Source organism: Rhinoderma darwinii (assembly GCF_050947455.1).
Source record: "Rhinoderma darwinii isolate aRhiDar2 chromosome 2 unlocalized genomic scaffold, aRhiDar2.hap1 SUPER_2_unloc_4, whole genome shotgun sequence".
NCBI lineage: Eukaryota > Metazoa > Chordata > Amphibia > Anura > Rhinodermatidae > Rhinoderma > Rhinoderma darwinii.
The window spans coordinates 591,402-616,228 of NW_027461707.1; the positions used below are offsets into that span (position 1 = coordinate 591,402).

Genomic DNA, 24,827 nt, shown 5'->3' on the forward strand with positions numbered 1-24,827 from the left:
ACCGTTACCTGGTGTCTGGCCCCCTCCAGGAAGTGCCGCCACTCTTCAAAAGCCCATTTAATGGCTAGAAGTTCGCGGTTGCCAATATCATAATTACTCTCCGTGGGCGAAAACTTCCTAGAGAAGTAAGCACAGGGGCGGAGATGGGTGAGGGAGCTGGTACCCTGGGACAAGACGGCCCCCACTCCCACCTCGGATGCGTCAACCTCCACAATAAATGGCTCCTCTTGGTTGGGCTGAATCAGCACGGGGGCCGAGATAAAGCACTTCTTGAGGGTCTCAAAGGCCTGGACGGCCTCAGGGGGCCAATGGAGGACATCAGCACCCATGCGAGTAAGGTCCGTAAGAGGCTTAGCGACGACCGAGAAGTTGGCAATAAATCTCCTGTAATAGTTGGCGAAACCTAAAAAACACTGTAACGCCTTAAGGGAGGCAGGTTGGACCCATTCCGCCACAGCCTGAACCTTGGCAGGGTCCATGCGGAATTCATGAGGAGTGAGGATTTGCCCTAAAAATGGTATCTCCTGTACCCCAAAGACACATTTTTCAGTCTTAGCAAACAGATTATTCTCCCGAATGACCTGGAGCACCTTCCTGACATGCTCCACGTGGGAGGACCAGTCCTTGGAAAACACCAGTATGTCATCAAGGTACACAACAAGAAAATTACCCATGTAATCTCTCAGGATTTCATTAATAAAATTCTGGAAGACAGCAGGGGCATTACACAACCCAAAGGGCATGACCAGGTATTCGAAATGACCCTCGGGTGTGTTGAACGCAGTTTTCCACTCATCCCCCTCTTTGATGCGGATAAGGTTATATGCCCCCCGTAGATCGAACTTAGAAAACCATTGGGCTCCCTGAACCTGATTAAAAAGATCCGGAATCAAAGGAAGTGGGTACTGGTTCCTTACGGTGACCTTATTCAGGTTACGATAATCAATGCACGGCCTAAGACCACCATCCTTCTTCCCCACGAAGAAGAAGCCAGCACCTACAGGAGAAGTCGAGGGGCGAATGAAACCCTTGGCCAGGCATTCTTGGATATACACCCTCATAGCTTCACGTTCAGGACATGAAAGATTAAATATCCTACCCTTAGGAAGCTTGGCACCAGGCACCAAATCGATGGCGCAATCGTAATCTCTATGGGGGGGCAACACCTCGGAGGCCTCCTTAGAAAACACATCGGCGAAGTCCTGAACAAACTCAGGTAGCGTGTTTACCTCCTCCCGGGGAGAAATAGAGTTAACAGAAAGACATGACATAAGACATTCACTACCCCATTTGGTGAGATCCCCAGTATTCCAATCAAACGTGGGATTATGCAACTGCAACCAGGGAAGACCTAATACCAGATCAGACGATAATCCCTGCATCACCAGTACAGAGCACTGCTCCAAATGCATGGAGCCAACAAGGAGTTCAAAAACAGGGGTATGCTGAGTAAAATAACCATTAGCAAGGGGAGTTGAGTCGATACCTACAACAGGGATAGGATAAGGCAAATCAATAAATGGCATCTTTAGAGACATAGCAAATTCCACAGACATGATATTAGCAGATGAGCCAGAATCCACGAAAGCACTGCCCGTGGCAGACCGGCCAGCAAACGAGACCTGAAAGGGAAGCAAAATTTTATTGCGTTTCACATTAACGGGAAATACCTGTTCGCCCAAGTGACCTCCCCGATGATCACTTAGGCGCGGAAGTTTTCCGGCTGTTTATTCTTGCGCCTGGGACAGGTGTTCAGTAGATGCTTGTCGTCCCCACAGTAGAAGCAGAGACCATTCATTCTGCGAAACTCCCTACGTTGTCGAGGGGACATGGAGGCCCCAAGTTGCATAGGTACCTCCGAGTCCTCCGTGGAGGGGCGAGGAGACGGGACCTCGGGGGGGGATCGCAGGAAAGTAAGAGGGGAGCACATTGAAGCGTTCAAGCTGACGTTCCCTGAGACGTCGGTCAAGTCGTACTGCTAGGGCCATAACCTGGTCAAGGGAGTCAGAAGAGGGGTAGCTAACCAGCAGATCCTTCAGGGCGTCAGATAATCCTAACCTAAACTGGCACCTTAGGGCCGGATCGTTCCATCGAGAAGCTACGCACCACTTTCTAAAATCAGAACAGTATTCCTCCACCGGTCTCCTACCCTGACGTAAGGTCGCCAGCTGACTCTCGGCTAAAGCAGTCCTGTCAGTCTCGTCGTAAATGAGTCCGAGGGCAGAGAAAAAACGATCAACAGAGGAAAGTTCAGGGGCGTCAGGAGCCAAGGAGAAGGCCCACTCTTGGGGCCCTTCCTGGAGTCGGGATATGATGATACCCACCCGCTGGTTCTCGGAACCTGAGGAGTGGGGTTTTAGGCGGAAATACAGTCTGCAACTCTCCCGGAAGGAGAGAAACGTCTTACGGTCCCCTGAGAACCGGTCAGGTAACTTGAGGTCGGGTTCTAGAGGTGAGGTGAGGGGAACTACCAAGGCAGCGTCACCCTGGTTGACCCTCTGGGCCAGGGCCTGGACCTGTAGGGAGAGGCCCTGCATCTGCTGGGCCAGGGTCTCAAGGGGGTCCATGATAGCGTCAGCGTAGGAGAAATGGTAGACTAGGTAGGGGCTTGTAATTATGTAATGGCAGGAAGGAGGTGAAGGGAAAGTGAGCCCTAATCTACCCACTGCCCTGTCCCTGCCTACTTGCAACGACCCGCCCTAGGCGACGGGGTACAACTGGGCGGCGGTCCCTACGCTGTCTAAGTGCACGGGAGAACAAACAGGGAACACGCAAGGGAAGGGGCAGTAGCCACGGAACGCCGCAGGGAAACGGGGCGGTGAATGAGTAGTCCGGACCAGGATGAAGTGGAGTATACCCAAGTGAGCACGGAGGAGGAAGCAAGCCAGAGGCAAAGCAAAGCAGGTTAAGCGGAACTGCAGCAAGGCAGAAGCACGGCAGAAGCAGGCTGGAGCAAGCAGCAGTGGGGCCAGGAATCCAGAAGAATTACAAGCACTGAGGAGGAGAACACAGCAGGTAATAAAGGGCAGGGGGTGGAGCTAACTCCGACTGACCAGGCCGCGATAGGCTCTCCCACTCCTGAGCCTGCCACCCTGGTTGGTGGGAGATGGTGTCAGTCGAACAGGTCTGGCCTCAGGTGTGGATTGATTAATCCCAGGTGTATACCTAGACGTAGTACCTGGCAGATCCCTAACAGCAGTATTATAGTAGTTATATTCTTGTATATAGGAGCAGTATTATAGTAGTTATATTCTTGTATATAGGGAGCAGTATTATAGTAGTTATATTCTTGTATATAGGGGCAGTATTATAGTAGTTATATTCTTGTATATATGGGCAGTATTATAGTAGTTATATTCTTGTATATATGGGCAGTATTATAGTAGTTATATTCTTGTATATAGGGGCAGTATTATAGTAGTTATATTCTTGTATATAAGGGGCAGTATTATAGTAATTCTATTCCTGTATATATGGAGCAGTATTATAGTAGTTATATTCTTGTATATAGGGGCAGTATTATAGTAGTTATATTCTTGTATATAGGGAGCAGTATTATAGTAGTTATATTCTTGTATATAAGAGCAGTATTATAGTAGTTATATTCTTGTATATAGGGGCAGTATTATAGTAGTTTTATTCCTGTATATAGGGAGCAGTATTATAGTAGTTATATTCTTGTATAATAGAGGGCAGTGTTACAGTACTTATATTCTTGTATATAGGGGCAGTAATATAGTAGTTATATTCTTGTATATAGGAGGCAGTATTATAGTAGTTATATTCTTGTATATAGGGCAGTATTATAGTAGTTATATTCTTGTATATAGGAGGCAGTATTATAGTAGTTATATTCTTGTATATAGGGGCAGTATTATAGTAGTTATATTCTTGTATATAGGTGGCAGTATTATAGTAGTTATATTCTTGTATATAGGAGCAGTATTATAGTAGTTATATTCTTGTATATAATAGCAGTATTATAGTAGTTATAGTCTTGTATATAGGGGGCAGTATTATAGTAGTTATAGTCTTGTATATAGGGGGTAGTATTATAGTAGTTATATTCTTGTATATAAGAGCAGTATTATAGTAGTTATATTCTTGTATATAGGGGCAGTATTATAGTAGTTATATTCTTGTATATAGGAGCAGTATTATAGTAGTTATATTCTTGTATATAGGGGGCAGTATAATAGTAGTTATATTCTTGTATATAGGTGGCAGTATTATAGTAGTTATATTCTTGTATATAGGAGGCAGTATTAGGCTGGGTTCACACGTGGCGGAATTGCACTTGAATTCCGCTGCGGACACTCCGCAGCATTAATCCGCAGCGGAGCCGTTTCTCCATTGACTTACACTTCTATTTAGAAGTGTTCGTTTAGACGTTTAGTAAAATTCCGCTGCGGAGCGGAATTTGGTGTCCGCAGCATGCTCTGTCTGTTGCGGAGCAGTGGCGGACTGGTTGCGGACTCATGGCGGAATTTCTCCATTGACTTCAATGGAGATTCTAAATTCCGCAATGAAGTCCGCAGCTGTCATGCACATGTTATGTGTGCTGCGGATGCGTCTTGCTTTTTTGACATGACATTTCTTCATTCTGGCTGGACCTATGTATTTCTAGGTCTACAGCCAGACTGAGGAAGTCAATGGGGCTCCCGGAATTACGGGAGCGTTGCTAGGAGACGTCAGTAAATAGTCACTGTCCAGGGTGCTGAAAGAGTTAAGTGATCGGCAGTAACTGTTTCTGCACCTTGGACAGTGACTACCGATCACAATATACAGCAACCTGTAAAAAAATATAAGTTCATACTTACCGAGAACTCCCTGCTTCTGTCTCCAGTCCGGCTTCCCAGGATGACGTTTCAGTCTTAGTGACGGCTGCAGCCAATCACAGGCTGCAGCGGTCACATGGACTGCCGCATCATCCAGGGCGGTAGGGCTGGATGCCGAAAGAGGGACGCGTCACCAAGACAACGGCCGGTAAGTATGAAAGTCGTTTACTTTCACTAGGGAAAGTGCTGTCCCTTCTCTCTATCCTGCACTGATAGAGAGAAGGGAAGCACTTTTCCCGCAGTCCGCAGCAGCTAGTCCGCATCAATGTACTGCACATTTTGGGCAGATCCGCAGCCGTAATCCGCAACCCGGATTAGGTGCGGCATTGATGCGGACAGTTGCGGAGGAATTCCGCCGCGTGGGGGCATGACCTTATAGTAGTTATATTCTTGCATATAGGAGCAGTATTATAGTAGCTATATTCTTGTATATAGGGGTAGTATTATAGTAGTTATATTCTTGTATATAGGAGCAGTATTATAGTAGCTATATTCTTGTATATAGGGGCAGTATTATAGTAGTTATATTCTTGTATATAGGGGGGCAGTATTATAGTAGTTATATTCTTGTATATAGGGAGCAGCATTATAGTAGTTATATTCTTGTATATAGGAGCAGTATTATAGTAGTTATATTCTTGTATATAGGGGCAGTATCATAGTTATAATATTGTATATAGGGCAGTATTATAGTAGTTATATTCTTGTATATAGGAGGCAGTATTATACTAGTTATATTCTTGCATATAGGGGGCAGTATTATAGTAATTATATTCTTGTATATAGGAGACTGTATCATAGTAGTTATATTCTTGTATGCAGTATTATAGTAGTTATATTCTTGTATATAGGGGTCAGTATAATAGTAGTTATATTCTTGTATATAGGTGGCAGTATTATAGTAGTTATATTCTTGTATATAGGGGGACAGTATTATAGTAGTTATATTCTTGTATATAGGGAGCAGTATTATAGTAGTTATATTCTTGTATATAGGGGGACAGTATTATAGTAGTTATATTCTTGTATATAGGGAGCAGTATTATAGTAGTTATATTCTTGTATATAGGGCAGTATAATAGTAGTTATATTCTTGTATATAAGGGCAGTACTATAGTAGTTATATTCTTGTATATAGGGGGCAGTATTATAGTAGTTATATTCTTGTATATAGGGGGTAGTATTATAGTAGTTCTATTCTTGTATATAGGGCAGTATTATAGTAGTTATATTCTTGTATATAGGGCAGTATTATAGTAGTTATATTCTTGTATATAGGGGGCAGTATTATAGTAGTTATATTCTTGTATATAGGAGCAGTATTATAGTAGTTATATTCTTGTATATAGGGCAGTATTATAGTAGTTATATTCTTGTATATAGGAGCAGTACTATAGTAGTTATATTCTTGTATATAGGGGGCAGTATTATAGTAGTTATATTCTTGTATATAGGGGGTAGTATTATAGTAGTTCTATTCTTGTATATAGGGGCAGTAATATAGTAGTTATATTCTTGTATATAGGAGGCAGTATTATAGTAGTTATATTCTTGTATATAGAGGGCAGTATTATAGTAGTTATATTCTTGTATATAGGGTGCAGTAGTATAGTAGTTATATTCTTGTATATAGGGGGCAGTATTATAGTAGTTATATTCTTGTATATAGGGTGCAGTAGTATAGTAGTTATATTCTTGCATATAGGGGGCACTATTATAGTAGTTATATTCTTGTATATAGGAGCAGTATTATAGTAGTTATATTCTTGTAAATAGGAGGCAGTATTATAGTAGTTATATTCTTGTATATAGGAGCAGTATTATAGTCGTTATATTCTTGTATATAGGGGCAGTATTATAGTAGTTATATTCTTGTATATAGGAGCAGTATTATAGTAGTTATATTCTTGTATATAGGAGCAGTATTATAGTAGTTATATTCTTGTATATAGGGGGCAGTATTATAGTAGTTATATTCTTGTATATAGGAGCAGTATTATAGTAGTTATATTCTTGTATATAGGGTGCAGTAGTATAGTAGTTATATTCTTGTATATAGGGGCAGTATTATAGTATTTATATTCTTGTATATAGGGGCACTATTATAGTAGTTATAGTCTTGTATATAGGAGCAGTAGTATAGTAGTTATGTTCTTGTATATAGGGAGCAGTATTATAGTGTTATATTCTTGTATATAAGAGCAGTATTATAGTAGTTATATTCCTGTATATAGGGAGCAGTATTATAGTAGTTATATTCTTGTATATAGGAGCAGTATTATAGTAGTTATATTCTTGTCTATAGGGAGCAGTATTATAGTAGTTATATTCTTGTATATAAGAGCAGTATTATAGTAGTTTTATTCCTGTATATAGGGAGCAGTATTATAGTAGTTATATTCTTGTATAATAGAGGGCAGTGTTACAGTACTTATATTCTTGTATATAGGGGCAGTATTATAGTACTTATATTCTTGTATATAGAGACAGTATTATAGTACTTATATTCTTGTATATAGGAGCAGTATTATAGTAGTTATATTCTTGTATATAGGGGCAGTATTATAGTAGTTATATTCTTGCATATAGGAGCAGTATTATAGTAGTTATATTCTTGTATATAGGGGCAGTATTATAGTAGTTATATTCTTGTATATAGGGCAGTATTATAGTAGTTATATTTTTGTATATAGGGGCAGTATTATAGTAGTTATATTCTTGTATATAGGAGCAGCATTATAGTAGTTATATTCTTGTATATATGGGGCAGTATTATAGTAGTTATATTCTGGTATATATGGGAATCAATATATAGACTCCAAACAAAATTGTATTAACGGCTGGAGACTGTTTAAACCACTACTGTCCCCCCAAATAGTCTAGGCAGCTCCATATACTGATTGATATAGCACAGAGAGACAATTCAAGAGCCTTTAACGCCAATGTATCAATATAAAAATTGTTAATTTTATTAGACAAACATCGTATAAGTTAAAAATGAACAAACAAGTATGACTCTAGTAAAATGACGGAGTCCGCACTCACAGACTGTTACTAACTGTAATGCATGGGCAAGCATGTAAACATAGTTGTATAGACCACCCTTCAAACATGATCAAAGAGAGTGCATTGCATAAAGTTAACTGGTCAGATCAAAGGACTTACCCATGTAGGTAACAGAGGATAGAAAGAGTGACTGCTCCGCCGTGTATATATTCTGGTATATATGGAGCAGTATTATAGTAGTTATATTCTTGTATATAGGAGCAGTATTATAGTAGTTATATTCCTGTATATAGGAGGCAGTATTATAGTAGTTATATTCATGTATATAGGGGGCAGTATTATAGTAGTTATATTCCTGTATATAGGGTGCAGTATTATAGTAGTTATATTCTTGTATATAGTGAGCAGTATTATAGTAGTTATATTCTTGTATATAGGGGTAGTATTATAGTAGTTATATTCTTGTATATAGGGGCAGTATTATAGTAGTTATATTCTTGTATATAGGGGGCAGTATTATAGTAGTTATATTCCTGTATATAGGGGCAGTGTTATAGTAGTTATATTCTTGTATATAGGGGCAGTATTATAGTAGTTATATTCTTGTATATAGGAGCAGTATTATAGTAGTTATATTCTTGTATATAGAGGGCAGTATTATAGTAGTTATATTCTTGTATATAGGGGCAGTATTATAGTAGTTATATTCTTGTATATATGGGGCAGTATTATAGTAGTTATATTCTTGTATATAGGGGCAGTATTATAGTAGTTATATTCTTGTATATAGGGGGCAGTATTATAGTAGTTATATTCTTGTATATAGGGGGCAGTATTATAGTAGTTATATTCTTGTATATAGCGGGCAGTATTATAGTAGTTATATTCTTGTATATAGGGGCAGTATTATAGTAGTTATATTCTTGTATATAGGGGCAGTATTATAGTAGTTATATTCTTGTATATAGGGGCAGTATTATAGTAGTTATATTCTTGTATATAGGGGGCAGTATTATAGTAGTTATATTCTTGTATATAGGATCAGTATTATAGTAGTTATATTCTTGTATATAGGGGTAGTATTACAGTAGTTATATTCTTGTATATAGGATCAGTATTATAGTAGTTATATTCTTGTATATAGGGGCAGTATTATAGTAGTTATATTCTTGTATATAGGAGTAGTATTATAGTAGTTCTATTGTTGTATATAGGGGCAGTATTATAGTAGTTATATACTTGTATATAGCGGCAGTATTATAGTAGTTATATTCTTGTATATAGGGGGCAGTATTATAGTAGGTATATTCTTGTATATAGGGGGCAGTATTATAGTAGTTATATACTTGTATATAGCGGCAGTATTATAGTAGTTATATTCTTGTATATAGGGGGCAGTATTATAGTAGGTATATTCTTGTATATAGGAGGCAGTATTATAGTAGTTATATTCTTGTATATAGGGGGCAGTATTATAGTTGTTATATTCTTGTATATAGGGGGCAGTATTATAGTTGTTATATTCTTGTATATAGGGGGCAGTATTATAGTAGGTATATTCTTGTATAGAGGGCAGTATTATAGTAGTTATATTCTTGTATATAGGGGCAGTATTATAGTAGTTATATTCTTGTATATAGAGGCAGTATTATAGTAGTTATATTCTTGTATATAGGAGGCAGTATTATAGTAGTTATATTCTTGGATATAGGAGCAGTATTATAGTAGTTATATTCTTGTACATAGGAGCAGTATTATAGTAGTTATATTCTTGTATATAGGGGCAGTATTAGAGTAGTTATATTCTTGTATATAGAGGGCAGTATTATAGTAGTTATATTCTTGTATATAGCAGGCAGTATTATAGTAGTTATATTCTTGTATATAGGAGCAGTATTATAGTAGTTATATTCTTGTATATAGGGGGCAGTATTATAGTAGTTATATTCTTGTATATAGGGAGCAGTATTACAGTAGTTATATTCTTGTATATAGGAGCAGTATTATAGTAGTTATATTCTTGTATATAGGGGGCAGTATTATAGTAGTTATATTCTTGTATATAGGGGGGCAGTATTATAGTAGTTATATTCTTGTATATAGGGGCAGTATTATAGTAGTTATATTCTTGTATATAGGAGCAGTATTATAGTAGTTATATTCCTGTATATAGGGAGCAGTATTATAGTAGTTATATTCTTGTATATAGGAGCAGTATTATAGTAGTTATATTCTTGTATATAGGGAGCAGTAGTATAGTAGTTATATTGTTGTATATAGGAGCAGTATTATAGTAGTTATATTCTTGTATATAGGGGCAGTATTATAGTAGATATATTCTTGTATATAGGGGCAGTATTATAGTAGATATATTCTTGTATATAGGGAGTAGTATTATAGTAGTTATATTCTTGTATATAGGGGGCAGTATTATAGTAGTTATATTCTTGTATATAGGGGGCAGTATTATAGTTATTTTATTGCATATAGGGGCAGTATTATAGTAGTTATATTCTTGTATATAGGGGGCAGTATTATAGTTATATTCTTGTATATAGGAGCAGTATTATAGTAGTTATATTCTTGTATATAGGGGTAGTATTATAGTAGTTATATTCTTGTATATAGGGGGCAGTATTATAGTAGTTATATTCTTGTATATAGGGGCAGTATTATCGTAGTTATATTCTTGTATATAGGAGCAGTATTATAGTAGTTATATTCTTGTATATAGGAGCAGTATTATAGTAGTTATAGTCTTGTATATAGGAGGCAGTATTATAGTAGTTATATTCTTGTATACAGGGGACAGTATTATAGTAGTTATATTCCTGTATATAGGAGCAGTATTATAGTAGTTATATTCTTGTATATTGGGGGCAGTATTATAGTAGTTATATTCTTGTATATAGGGGCAGTATTATAGTAGTTATATTCTTGTATATAGGGAGCAGTATTATAGTAGTTATATTCTTGTATTATATTTATGAACTATCTTGCAATTTGTGATTATTAGGTTTATTTTTCATGGATATTAGCAGGTTCTCCAGTATTTATGTACTTGCTTCACTGAGTATTGTATTACACGTCTGTATGTAGGAGCAGTGGCAGCAGTACAGGGGCCCAGTACTTTAGTGGCCCCTTTGCTATCTTTTTAAGGCAGCTGCTAGCTTCTTATTTCATTAGCTCACAATCACTGGTAGATTTTTGGAGAAACATATGGGGCTGCTCTACAATAACATTTCAGAGAACAAAGGGCTCGTATACTGCACTTGCACTCGCTTTGCTGTCCTTGTCCACTACTGTATAGTACTTTAGTTTACAGTGATATAAAGTTTACATGGGTGGGACGAGGATTTTTCTCGGGTGCCGTTGAGTGGGGTAGAGCAAAAAAAATAATGATAATTCGTTAGTTGTCAGATCCACTGGCCATTTTTCCACCACTACAGAGAAGTTCTCATTGTAATGGTGCCTGTCACAGGGGAATAGACATTTACTGTATGAGGGACACCCACCTCCTTGTAAGGGGATTGATCCGACAAAAGTTTTCAGGATGAGCTGTGCGCTAGGTTTTTGCGCCGTCAGGTGTTGTGATCGCACTTTGTGCATTTCCATAGTAACGAATGACGTACACAAGTATCGCATCTACATTACACAACCTATGTTGCCATGGAAACCGTGCCCATCGACGATCACATTGTATTTATACATTGTTACAAATGTTTCCATACTGTGTAACATTTATTCACACCGATCCCACTATCCAACGTTTTCCAATAGCCTCGCACTGGCCGATAAAGGAATTCGTACCCTTAGATTCGGTATCTGTCCTCGGTCATGACTTATCATTTTATTCTCGTAAACGTGGTGATTATTATTGTCTTCATATTGATGTCATAGCTTGAGTTCCCGCGCTCAGGACACCCCTCTAGTAGTCGGAGCACAAAGCCATATATGACATAGTCGGGGTCGGCCAGCAGATTTCCTCAAGAGTTAATTGCTGGGGATCTCAGGGGCTGGACCTGCGGATTTCAGGGGCTGGACCTGCGGATTTCAGGGGCTGGACCTGCGGATTTCAGGGGCTGGACCTGCGGATTTCAGCTCCCCCTTGTGTATAGTGCCACACAGCTCTCCCTTGTGTATAGTGTCACACAGCTCCCCCTTGTGTATAATGCCACACAGCTCTCCCTTGTATATATTGCAACACAGCTCCCCCTTGTGTATAGTGCCACACAGCTCCCCCTTGTGTATAGTGCCACACAGCTTCCTCTTGTGTATAGTGCCACACAGCCCCCCCCCCCTTGTGTATAGTGCCACAAAGCAATGGCGCATCCGAGAAAGTTGTATCAACCAGGGAGATGTCACTCAAACATGGAAAGGTTGGTTTCGAGGCAGGACTATGTGACTCTTCAGGATATTGGCACCGCCCCATGACCCTCTAATGAGTAATTAGTATATAGCGTGCGCCGTTTTAAAGATTTTGCTGCATCTGAAAAAAACATACAAGGGAATGTTTGGAAATAATGTCAGGTCATGTATTACCGCATGGTGGCGGTTCAAGGGGTTAAAATTACCTGACAGGTTCCCATTAAATATACAATGAATTGAGAACAATCCCATCTGCCCTGCAATTTTATTATTATAAATATATCCTATATAATTACAGCTCTAGAACCAAGCCCTGATATATACGGCACCAGAACCAAGCTCAGTACATAAATACTGCACCAGAACCAAGCTCAGTACATAAATACTGCACCAGAACCAAGCTCAGTACATATATAGCAACAGAACCAAGCTCAATACATATATACAGCACCAGAAACAAAGCTCAGTACATATATACAGCACCAGAACAAAGCTCAGTACATATATACAGCACCAGAACCAAGCTCAGTACATAAATACAGCACTAGAACCAAGCTCAGAACATTTACACAGCATCAGAACCAACCTCAGTGCATAAATTCAGCACTAGAACCAAGCTGAGTACATATATACAGCACCAGAACAAAGCTCATACATATATACAGCACCAAAACCAACCTCAGTACATAAATACCGCACTAGACCAAATCTCAGTAAATATATACAGCACTAGAACCAAGCTCAGTACATAAATACAGCACTAGAACAAACCTCAATACATAAATACAGCACTAGAACCAAGCTGAGTACATATATACAGCACCAGAACAATCCTCAGTACATAAATACAGCACTAGAACCAAGTTCAGTAGATATATACAATACCAGAACAAAGCTCAGTACATATATACAGTACTAGAACCAAGCTCAGTACATAAATACATCCCCAGAACCATGCTCAGTACATAAATACATCCCCAGAAGCAAGCTCAGTACATATATACTGCAACAGAACCAAGCTCAATACATATATACAGCACCAGAACAAAGCTCATTACATATATACAGCAGCAGAACCAAGCTCATTACATATATACAGCAGCAGAACAAAGCTCATTACATATATACAGCAGCAGAACAAAGCTCAGTACATAAATACAGCACCAGAACAAAGCTCAGTACATATATACAGCACCAAAACCAACCTCCGTACATAAATACAGCACTAGAACCAAGATCAGTAGATATATACAATACCAGAACAAAACTCAGTACAAATATACAGTACTAGAACCAAGCTCTGACATAAATACAGCACCAGAACCAAGCTCAGTACATAAATACATCCCCAGAACCAAGCTCAGTTCATAAACACAGCACTAGAACCAAACTCAGTACATATATACAATACCAGAACCAAGCTCAGTACATAAATACATCCCCAGAACCAAGCTCTGACATATATACAGCACCAAAACAAATCTCATACATATATACAACACCAGAACAAATACAGCTCAATTTAGTGCAACCACTGCCGTATAGGTTTTCACGGCGTAAAACTACAGCTACCAACATGGCCCGAACAACCATACCACCCATCATCTCGCTGCAGATCATACAGTGACTACAGTGCTGATTAGAGGCAGAATAAATATTTACATTAAGTGACTCACCGGTGATGTCTCAGATTCTAGTCCTTTTCTTCTCCCTCTGGTCCAGACCTCTATGATGACTTCTCCCAGCCATGACACATTTCTGCAGTTTTCCGCTCAGATGTCTTCAGCTTCTCACTCTTAAAATATTTCTGCACCTATAAACGTAGTTAAAATTCTCAACACCTCTAAATATAATAAAGTGCCATACACTGTGTCCCTGATTATAATAGTACCCTACAGTGCACCTTTAACTATAATAGCGCCATACACCGTGTCCCTGATTATAATAGTACCATACACTGTGTCCCTGATTATAATAGTACCATACACTGCACCTCTAATTATAATAGCCATACACTGTGTCCCTGATTATAATAGTACCATACACTGTCACACACACACACACACACACACACACACCGTGCCCCCTTTAGATAGTGCCCCCATAGCCCTCTGTAGATAGTGACCCCCCACAGAGCCTCTGTAGATAGTGCCCTACATAGAAGCCCCTGCAGATAGTGTCCCACATAGAGCCCTCTGTAGATAGTGCCCACATATGGACTCCAGAGCTGGAAGGCAATAGTGCTAACCACTGAGCCACCGTGCTGCCCTACATATAGCTTCCCCTATAGATAGTGCTCCACGTATAGCCCACCCCTGTAGATAGTGTCTCACATATAGCTCCCCCTGTATATAGTGTCCCACATATAGCCCACCCCTGTAGACAGTGCCCTACATAAAGCCCCCCTGTAGCTAGTGCCCCACAGGTAACCCACCCCTGTATATACTGTCCCACATCTAGCCCACCCTATAGAAAGTGCCCTAAAAATAGCTCCCCTATAGATATTGCTCTACATATAGCCCACCCCTGTATATAGTGCCCCATATACAGTGAAGGAAATAAGTATTTGATCCCTTGCTGATTTTGTAAGTTTGCCTACTGTCAAAGACATGAACAGTCTAGAATTTTTAGGCTAGGTTAATTTTACCAGTGAGAGATAGATTATATAAAATAAAAAAAACTGAAAATCACATTGTCAAAATTATATCTATTTAGTTGCATTGTGCACAGAGAAATAAGTATTTGATCCCCGACCAACCATTAAGAGTTCAGCCTCCTCCAGACCAGTTACACACTCCAAATCAACTTGGTGCCTGCATTATAGACAGCTCTTACATGGTCACCTGTATAAAAGACTCCTGTCCACAGACTCAATGATCAGTCTGACTCTAACCTCTACAACATGGGCAAGACCAAAGAGCTTTCTAAGGATGTCAGGGACAAGATCATAGACCTGCACAAGGCTGGAATGGGCTACAAAACCATAAGTAAGACGCTGGGTGAGAAGGAGACAACTGTTGGTGCAATAGTAAGAAAATGGAAGACATACAAAATGACTGTCAATCGACATCGATCTGGGGCTCCATGCAAAATCTCACCTCGTGGGGTATCCTTGATCCTGAGGAAGGTGAGAGCTCAGCCGAAAACTACACGGGGGGGACTTGTTAATGATCTCAAGGCAGCTGGGACCACAGTCACCAAGAAAACCATTGGTAACACATTACGTCGTAATGGATTAAAATCCTGCAGTGCCCGCAAGGTCCCCCTGCTCAAGAAGGCACATGTACAGGCCCGTCTGAAGTTTGCAAATGAACATCTGGATGATTCTGAGAGTGATTGGGAGAAGGTGCTGTGGTCAGATGAGACTAAAATTGAGCTCTTTGGCATTAACTCAACTCGCCGTGTTTGGAGGAAGAGAAATGCTGCCTATGACCCAAAGAACACCGTCCCCACTGTCAAGCATGGAGGTGGAAACATTATGTTTTGGGGGTGTTTCTCTGCTAAGGGCACAGGACTATTCACCGCATCAATGGGAGAATGGATGGAGCCATGTACCGTCAAGTCCTGAGTGACAACCTCCTTCCCTCCACCAGGACATTAAAAATGGCTCGTGGCTGGGTCTTCCAGCACGACAATGACCCGAAACATACAGCCAAGGCAACAAAGGAGTGGCTCAAAAAGAAGCACATTAAGGTCATGGAGTGGCCTAGCCAGTCTCCAGACCTTAATCCCATCGAAAACTTATGGAGGGAGCTGAAGATGCGAGTTGCCAAGCGACAGCCTCGAAATCTTAATGATTTACAGATGATCTGCAAAGAGGAGTGGGCCAAAATTCCATCTAACATGTGTGCAAACCTCATCATCAACTACAAAAAACGTCTGACTGCTGTGCTTGCCAACAAGGGTTTTGCCACCAAGTATTAAGTCTTGTTTGCCAAAGGGATCAAATACTTATTTCTCTGTGCACAATGCAAATAAATATATATAATTTTGACTATGTGATTTTCAGTTTTTTTTTTATATAATCTATCTCTCACTGGTAAAATTAACCTAGCCTAAAAATTCTAGACTGTTCATGTCTTTGACAGTGGGCAAACTTACAAAATCAGCAAGGGATCAAATACTTATTTCCTTCACTGTATAGACGCCCCTGTAGATAGTGCCCCACATCCCCACGTATAGAACCCCTGTATATAGTGTCCCACATCCCCACATATAGACCCCCTGTAGATTGTGGCCCACATTACCACGTATAGACCCCCTGTATATAGTGGCCCACATCCCCACATATAGACCCCTGTAGATAGTGGCCCACATCCCCACATATAGACCCCCCTGTATATAGTGTCCCACATCCCCACATATAGAACCCCCTGTATATAGTGTCCCACATCCCCACATATAGACCCCCTGTAGATTGTGGCCCACATTACCACGTATAGACCCCCTGTATATAGTGGCCCACATCCCCACATATAGACCCCTGTAGATAGTGGCCCACATCCCCACATATAGACCCCCCTCTATATTGTGTCCCACATCCCCACATATAGAACCCCATGTATATAGTGGCCCACATCCCCACATAGAGACCCCCCTTGTATGCAGTGCCCCACATCCCCACATATATACCTCCCTTTATACAGTGCCCCACATCCCCACATATAGACCCCCCCTGTATACAGTGGCCCACATCCCTACATATAAACGACCCCCCCCTGTAGATAGTGCCACTCACAGTTTTAGTAGAAAAAAACAAAAAACTTTACATTCTCACATGATCCCGTTCCCGCACCATCCGATGGCAATGCAGATCTGGTCTCTTCTGAGCAGGTCTGCTGGAGCTGAATGGCGCGTCGTTCAAAGGCGCTGATTGGCAGGGCAAGTCATTTTGCCCCTCCAATCAGCGTCATTGTAAGGCGCTGAATGGTCAGGCACAAAACATGCCCGGCCATTCAGCACTAATGCATGTATTTGTACCTGCGTGCTCTAGACGCAGGTACAATTACTGCAATAGGGGGTGGCTGTCGCTAGCACCAGGGCCCCCTGCGGTGCTAGCGACGCCTACGGGCATGAGGTTCCCATGTCGCCCCGGCCCATACATGTTAGATGCTCAGCGGCGCGGGCACCGTAGTAGCGGCGCTACCGCTGTATCAGCAATAACAGCTGCTAGCGGCGCCACCGGGCATATGGGGAGGGCGTGTCGGCTGGCAGCACGGGCCACCTCAAGCCACGGGACCCGTAGCAGCTGCTACCGCGCCAGTTACGCCACTGCTCTGTGAGCTAGACCCACCAAAGCACAAATCTCAGACTTGACCTGATAGTTTGTTACAATGTATCAGTGCAGGGAAAATTTATTATTTCATACACGTTTAGCTCACAAAGGATTGTCTACAATGGATACAATTGTAACAAACCACTTTTTTCTGTGGGAAGTATTGGGTCAATAAATGAATAGAAATGGCAGCTCACCCTCCCAGGTGCACGAAGAAGACAGCGATCTCCACGCTATAGGAACAGCATTCAAGAGGAAAAGATCAGCACTCCTATTTTCCAAATTCCACAAGGAGTGCTGATCTTTTCCTCTTAAGTATTGGGTCAAGACAAGTTTTCAGCCTCTGGATTAAAACAAGAAGTTTCCCTTTCACTGCCTGCAAGCAGAGATCTTGAAAATGGGGGTAATTGAATTGTTTTATTCAACAATGATTAAGCATAAATACGGTAACATACCGGCAATGTGGAGATACGCCTGGATTCAAAGGCGATATAAAATCCAACACTGAATAAATATGAAAGCGTTTTTGACCAAAAATAACGAGGTGCAATTTCATATTTTTTTGTATTTTTGCATCTTCCAAACCTTCTTTGGTGTATTTCTTAAATTAAAATGTTAAAATGAAGACGACAAAAAATAAAAAAAAATCGAATTGTGCTCCATGAGATCTCGGTATCCTATCTAAATCCGGACTTTGTTCTACGGAAAGTTCTGAGCGTAGCGGCTGTGAGCGCTTTATTTCCACTACCTAAAATCTGTCAATCACAAGAATCACCGAAAAACGTTCCCTATGGCTTCCACTTTGAAGGTCTATAAATTGCTTTCTTCTTTACATAATGCAAAATTAATATCTGGGGATTTATAAGCCGAGTGCGCCCCGCCGCTGCCGGATGCTTCTATCAGCGCAATTTGCTGCTATTCACCTGAAATTGCTATTGTTAAGTTCTAACCTTTTCATGTTTTGATGGAACGGCTCCAGGATGTACTAAGGATCTACAGAGCGGTGGAAACAGACATCTCGAGAGTTATTTTCTCCCTCCCGTCCATTAAGTTCTGAATCGTTTCTTTATCCCGGCGACACGCGGGGACTCCATTGTTCTCCTGCAACTTGTGGCTTTTCAGTTGAACAATAAAGAATTGGACGCATGATTTTTCTTTAAGAGCCTGCAGTGTCGATACCTTACAGAGCCGCTCTAGTCACCCCTATATTATAATCTTAAGTGCGAGAACTAACAAAGAGCCACATGGTCAAAACGTCTTAAAGAATTGGTACAATTAAATACATTTGATCACAATTTAAATGTTCCTTCAATAATGCCTAAGGACGGAGAAAGGATTTCATATTCAATATTACGTGACAGAAAATATAAAATGAGCTCATTGTAGATTTCTGCTGAATCTGCACTCAATGTCTAACAATGTCCCCTATGTACAAGAATATAACTACTATAATACTGCCCCCTATGTACAAGAATATAACTACTATAATACTGCCCCTATATACAAGAATATAACTACTATAATACTGCTGCTATATACAAGAATATAACTACTATAATACTGCCCCTATATACAAGAATATAACTGCTATAATACTGCCCCCTATATACAAGAATATAACTACTATAATACTGCCCCTATATACAAGAATATAACTACTATAATACTGCCCCCTATATACAAGAATATAACTACTATAATACTGCCCTCTATATACAAGAATATAACTACTATAATACTGCCCTCTATATACAAGAATATAACTACTATAATACTGCTCCTATATACAAGAATATAACTACTATAATACTGCCTCCTATATACAAGAATATAACTACTATAATACTGCCCCTATATACAAGAATATAACTACTATAATACTGCCTCCTATATACAAGAATATAACTACTATAATACTGCCCCTATATACAAGAATATAACTACTATAATACTGCCCCTATATAAAAGAATATAACTACTATAATACTGCTCCTATATACAAGAATATACCTACTATAATACTGCACCCTATATACAAGAATATAACTACTATAATACTGCCTCCTATATACAAGAATATAACTACTATAATACTGCCCCTATATACAAGAATATAACTACTATAATACTGCTCCTATATACAAGAATATAACTACTATAATACTGCTCCCTATATACAAGAATATAACTACTATAATACTGCCTCTATATACAAGAATATAACTACTATAATACTGCCCCTATATACAAGAATATAACTACAATAATACTGCCCCCTATATACAAGAATATAACTACTATAATACTACCCCCTATATACAAGAATATAACTACTATAATACTGCCTCCTATATACAAGAATATAACTACTATAATACTGCCTCCCTATATACAAGAATATAACTACTATAATACTGCCCCTATATACAAGAATATAACTACTATAATACTGCCCCTATATACAAGAATATAACTACTATAATACTGCCCCTATATACAAGAATATAACTACTATAATACTGCCCCCTATATACAACAATATAACTACTATAATACTGCCTCTATATACATGAATATAACTACTATAATACTGCCCCTATATACAAGAATATAACTACTATAATACTGCCTCTATATACAAGAATATAACTACTATAATACTACTCCTATATACAAGAATATAACTACTATAATACTGCCCCCTATATACAAGAATATAACTACTATAATACTGCTCCTATATACAAGAATATAACTACTATAATACTACTCCTATATACAAGAATATAACTACTATAATACTGCCCCCTATATACAAGAATATAACTACTATAATACTACTCCTATATACAAGAATATAACTACTATAATACTGCCCCTATATACAAGAATATAGCTACTATAATACTGCCCCTATATACAAGAATATAACTACTATAATACTGCTGCTATATACAAGACTATAACTACTATAATACTGCCCCTATATACAAGAATATAACTACTATAATACTGCCCCTATATACAAGAATATAACTACTATAATACTGCCCCTATATACAAGAATATAACTACTATAATACTGCCCCTATATACAAGAATATAACTACTATAATACTGCCTCCTATATACAAGACTATAACTACTATAATACTGCCTCCTATATACAAGAGTATATCTACTATAATACTGCCCCCTATATACAAGAATATAACTACTATAATACTGCCCCTATATACAAGAATATAACTACTATAATACTGCCTCCTATATACAAGACTATAACTACTATAATACTGCCCCTATATACAAGAATATAACTACTATAATACTGCCTCCTATATACAAGACTATAACTACTATAATACTGCCCCTATATACAAGAATATAACTACTATAATACTGCCCCTATATACAAGAATATAACTACTATAATACTGCCCCTATATACAAGAATATAACTACTATAATACTGCCCCTATATACAAGAATATAACTACTATAATACTGCCTCCTATATACAAGACTATAACTACTATAATACTGCCTCCTATATACAAGAGTATATCTACTATAATACTGCCCCCTATATACAAGAATATAACTACTATAATACTGCCTCCTATATACAAGAATATAACTACTATAAAACTGTCCCTATATACAAGAATATAACTACTATAATACTGCCCCCTATATACAAGAATATAACTACTATAATACTGCTCCTATATACAAGAATATAACTACTATAATACTGCTCCTATATACAAGAATATAACTACTATAATACTGCCCCCTATATACAAGAATATAACTACTATAATACTCCTCCTATATACAAGAATATAACTACTATAATACTGCCCCCTATATACAAGAATATAACTACTATAATACTGCTCCTATATACAAGAATATAACTACTATAATACTACCCCTATATACAAGAATATAACTACTATAATACTGCCCCCTATATACAAGAATATAACTACTATAATACTGCCCCCTATGTACAAGAATATAACTACTATAATACTGACCCCTATATACAAGAATATAACTACTATAATACTACCCCTATATACAAGAATATAACTACTATAATACTGCCCCCTATATACAAGAATATAACTACTATAATACTGCCCCCTATATACAAGAATATAGAGACTAGAATACTGCCCCTATATACAAGAATATAACTACTATAATACTGCCCCTATATACAAGAATATAACTACTATAATACTACCCCTATATACAAGAATATAACTACTATAATACTGCCCCCTATATACAAGAATATAACTACTATAATACTGCCTCCTATATACAAGAATATAGAGACTAGAATACTGCCCCTATATACAAGAATATAACTACTATAATACTGCCCCCTATATACAAGAATATAACTACTATAATACTGCCCCCTATGTACAAGAATATAACTACTATAATACTGCCCCCTATATACAAGAATATAACTACTATAATACTACCCCTATATACAAGAATATAACTACTATAATACTGCCCCCTATATACAAGAATATAACTACTATAATACTGCCTCCTATATACAAGAATATAGAGACTAGAATACTGCTCCTATATACAAGAATATAACTACTATAATACTACCCCTATATACAAGAATATAACTACTATAATACTGCCCCCTATATACAAGAATATAACTACTATAATACTGCTCCTATATACAAGAATATAACTACTATAATACTGCTCCTATATACAAGAATATAACTACTATAATACTGCCTCCTATATACAGGAATATAACTACTATAATACTGCTCCTATATACAAGAATATACCTACTATAATACTGCCCCCTATATACAAGAATATAACTACTATAATACTGCTCCTATATACAAGAATGTAACTACTATAATACTGCCCCTATATACAAGAATATAACTACTGTAATACTGCTCTCTATATACAAGAATATAACTACTATAATACTGACTCCTATATAAAAGAATATAACTACTATAATACTGCCCCTATATACAATAATATAACTAGTATAATGCTGCCCCCTATATACAAGAATATAACTACTATAATACTGCCCCTATATACAAGAATATAACTACTATAATACTGCTCCCTATATACAAGAATATAACTACTATAATATTGCTCCTATATACAAAAATGTAACTACTATAATACTGCCCCTATATACAAGAATATAACTACTATAATACTGCTCCTATATACAAGAATATAACTACTATAATACTGCCCCTATATACAAGAATATAACTACTATAATACAGCTCCTATGTACAAGAATATAACTACTATCATATTGCCCCCTATATACAAGAATATAACTACTATAATACTGCCCTCTATATACAAGAATAGAACTACTATAATACTGCCCCTATATACAAGAATATAACTACTATAATACTGTTCCTATATACAAGAATATAACTACTATAATACTGCCCCTATATACAAGAATATAACTACTATAATACTGTCCCTATATACAAGATTATAACTACTATAATACTGCCCCCTATATACAAGAATATAACTACTATAATACTGCCCCTATATGCAAGAATATAACTACTATAATACTGCCCCCTATATACAAGAATATAACTACTATAATACTGCCCCCTATATACAAGAATATAACTACTATAATACTGCCCCCTATATACAAGAATATAACTACTATAATACTGCCCCCTATATACAAGAATATAACTACTATAATACTGCTCCCTATATACAGGAATAGAACTATAATACTGCCCCTATATATAAATATATAACTACTATAATACTGCCCCTATATACAAGATTATAACTACTCTTTAGAAGTTACATATATTTTATGTGACAGCCATGGTATTGGGTAAAGAGGATCTAGTAAAGACAGCCCCAATCACTCCCCAAGCAGTTAGAAGAAGCAGCAGCGTTAGCCTATACCAATCACCCGGCAGGCAACATTAAAGGGTTTATTTATCCGTATTGTATGAATTTTACAGCAGTGTACACCTTCAATGGCTCGATAGGCGGCTGGGGCGTTAGGTGCATTTTACCGACGACCTTTAATGTGAAATTTCCCCTTTAATTTAAATATGTTTACATTTCTGTGCTGATAATGTTTTAATATATCTTTATAGTGAATCGGAGCTTGGCTTTTCTGATATAGAGCTCCAAATCCACTGCATAAACATAGTCACATGCTAATATTCTGTTTGCCTGCAGCCACCACTAGGGGGAACTCAGGTGATCACTGCATACTCTATACATTGAACTGAATAATACCACTGTTTGCAGTAAAACGCCCCCTAGGGGTGACTACAAGATTATCATTTCTTAAGTCAATGGCTTTACAGGGGATTTGGAGCTGTGTATCAGAAAAAAATTAGGCAATCTATGAGGAGGCTGTAAGGACTGCCATATCGGTTCTAACCCAAATTGTGGATATATTAGATTCATTTAAAAGTCACAGTGTCACTTTTCTATAGGAGACTAGATGCACGGGTTCTCCCCTTGTCTTGTAAATGAGCCGTGCATCAAATGGCCATGGAGAGATTTTTATTCCCTGCAAGGAAACAATGAAGTTTCCATTTGAATATCAGCAAGCAGAGATCTAAAAAAAACAAACCTGAGAAATGGATACAGAAAGTTTAAAACTTTACATTATACAAAGAATAACATTTATTTGATGAATCTGGAATGTTCCTTTAAGTCTTTGGCCGACTTGATTCAGTAGAGTCTTTTCAAAATTTTTCCTGTATGATCATTTCAGGAGATGTCTCCTTTGCTTTGATTTCTTCTTACCTCCTTCTTATTTCTTTTAGCTTGAAGAACAGACGCAGTCCCCATGTTGCTGCCTCCTGCTGGTATCTGAGGACAGTCACCAGCTCTTCTGTCAGGTAATCTCACACTGGGGGGGAGGGGCGGGGGACCCTTCTCATTCTATAATATAGAGACAACTAATCAGGTTTGGAGACACAATACTTTACCTAGATACAGAAGCCAGCAAAATAATATGTGCATGAGACATCTCTCTTCCAGACTCATCTTCTTAAGCTCTTCTTCGTGTCAAACCCCTCCTCCCTCCTTCCTTTCTATGGATGAAACCCCTCCTTCCCCTGCTCTTCTATGTGTCAGACTCCTCCTTCCCCAGCTCTTCTATGTGCCAGACTCCTCCTTCCCCAGCTCTTTTATGTGTCAGACTCCTCCTTTCCCAGTTCTTCTATGTGCCAGACTCCTCCTTCCCCAGTTCTTCTATGCGCCAGACTCCTCCTTCCCCAGCTCTTCTA

General features: G+C 38.3%; 1 protein-coding gene across 1 annotated transcript in view; it reads left to right on the forward strand.

Moving 5' to 3' along the window:
* Positions 1-24,827, forward strand: part of LOC142677648 (cGMP-dependent 3',5'-cyclic phosphodiesterase-like) — a 464,994-nt gene that overhangs the window by 421,245 nt on the left and 18,922 nt on the right. Inside the window, exon 11 of the mRNA XM_075847266.1 lies at positions 24,363-24,437. Coding sequence (XP_075703381.1) covers positions 24,363-24,437 — 75 coding nt within the window. The remainder of the gene's footprint in view (positions 1-24,362; positions 24,438-24,827) is intronic.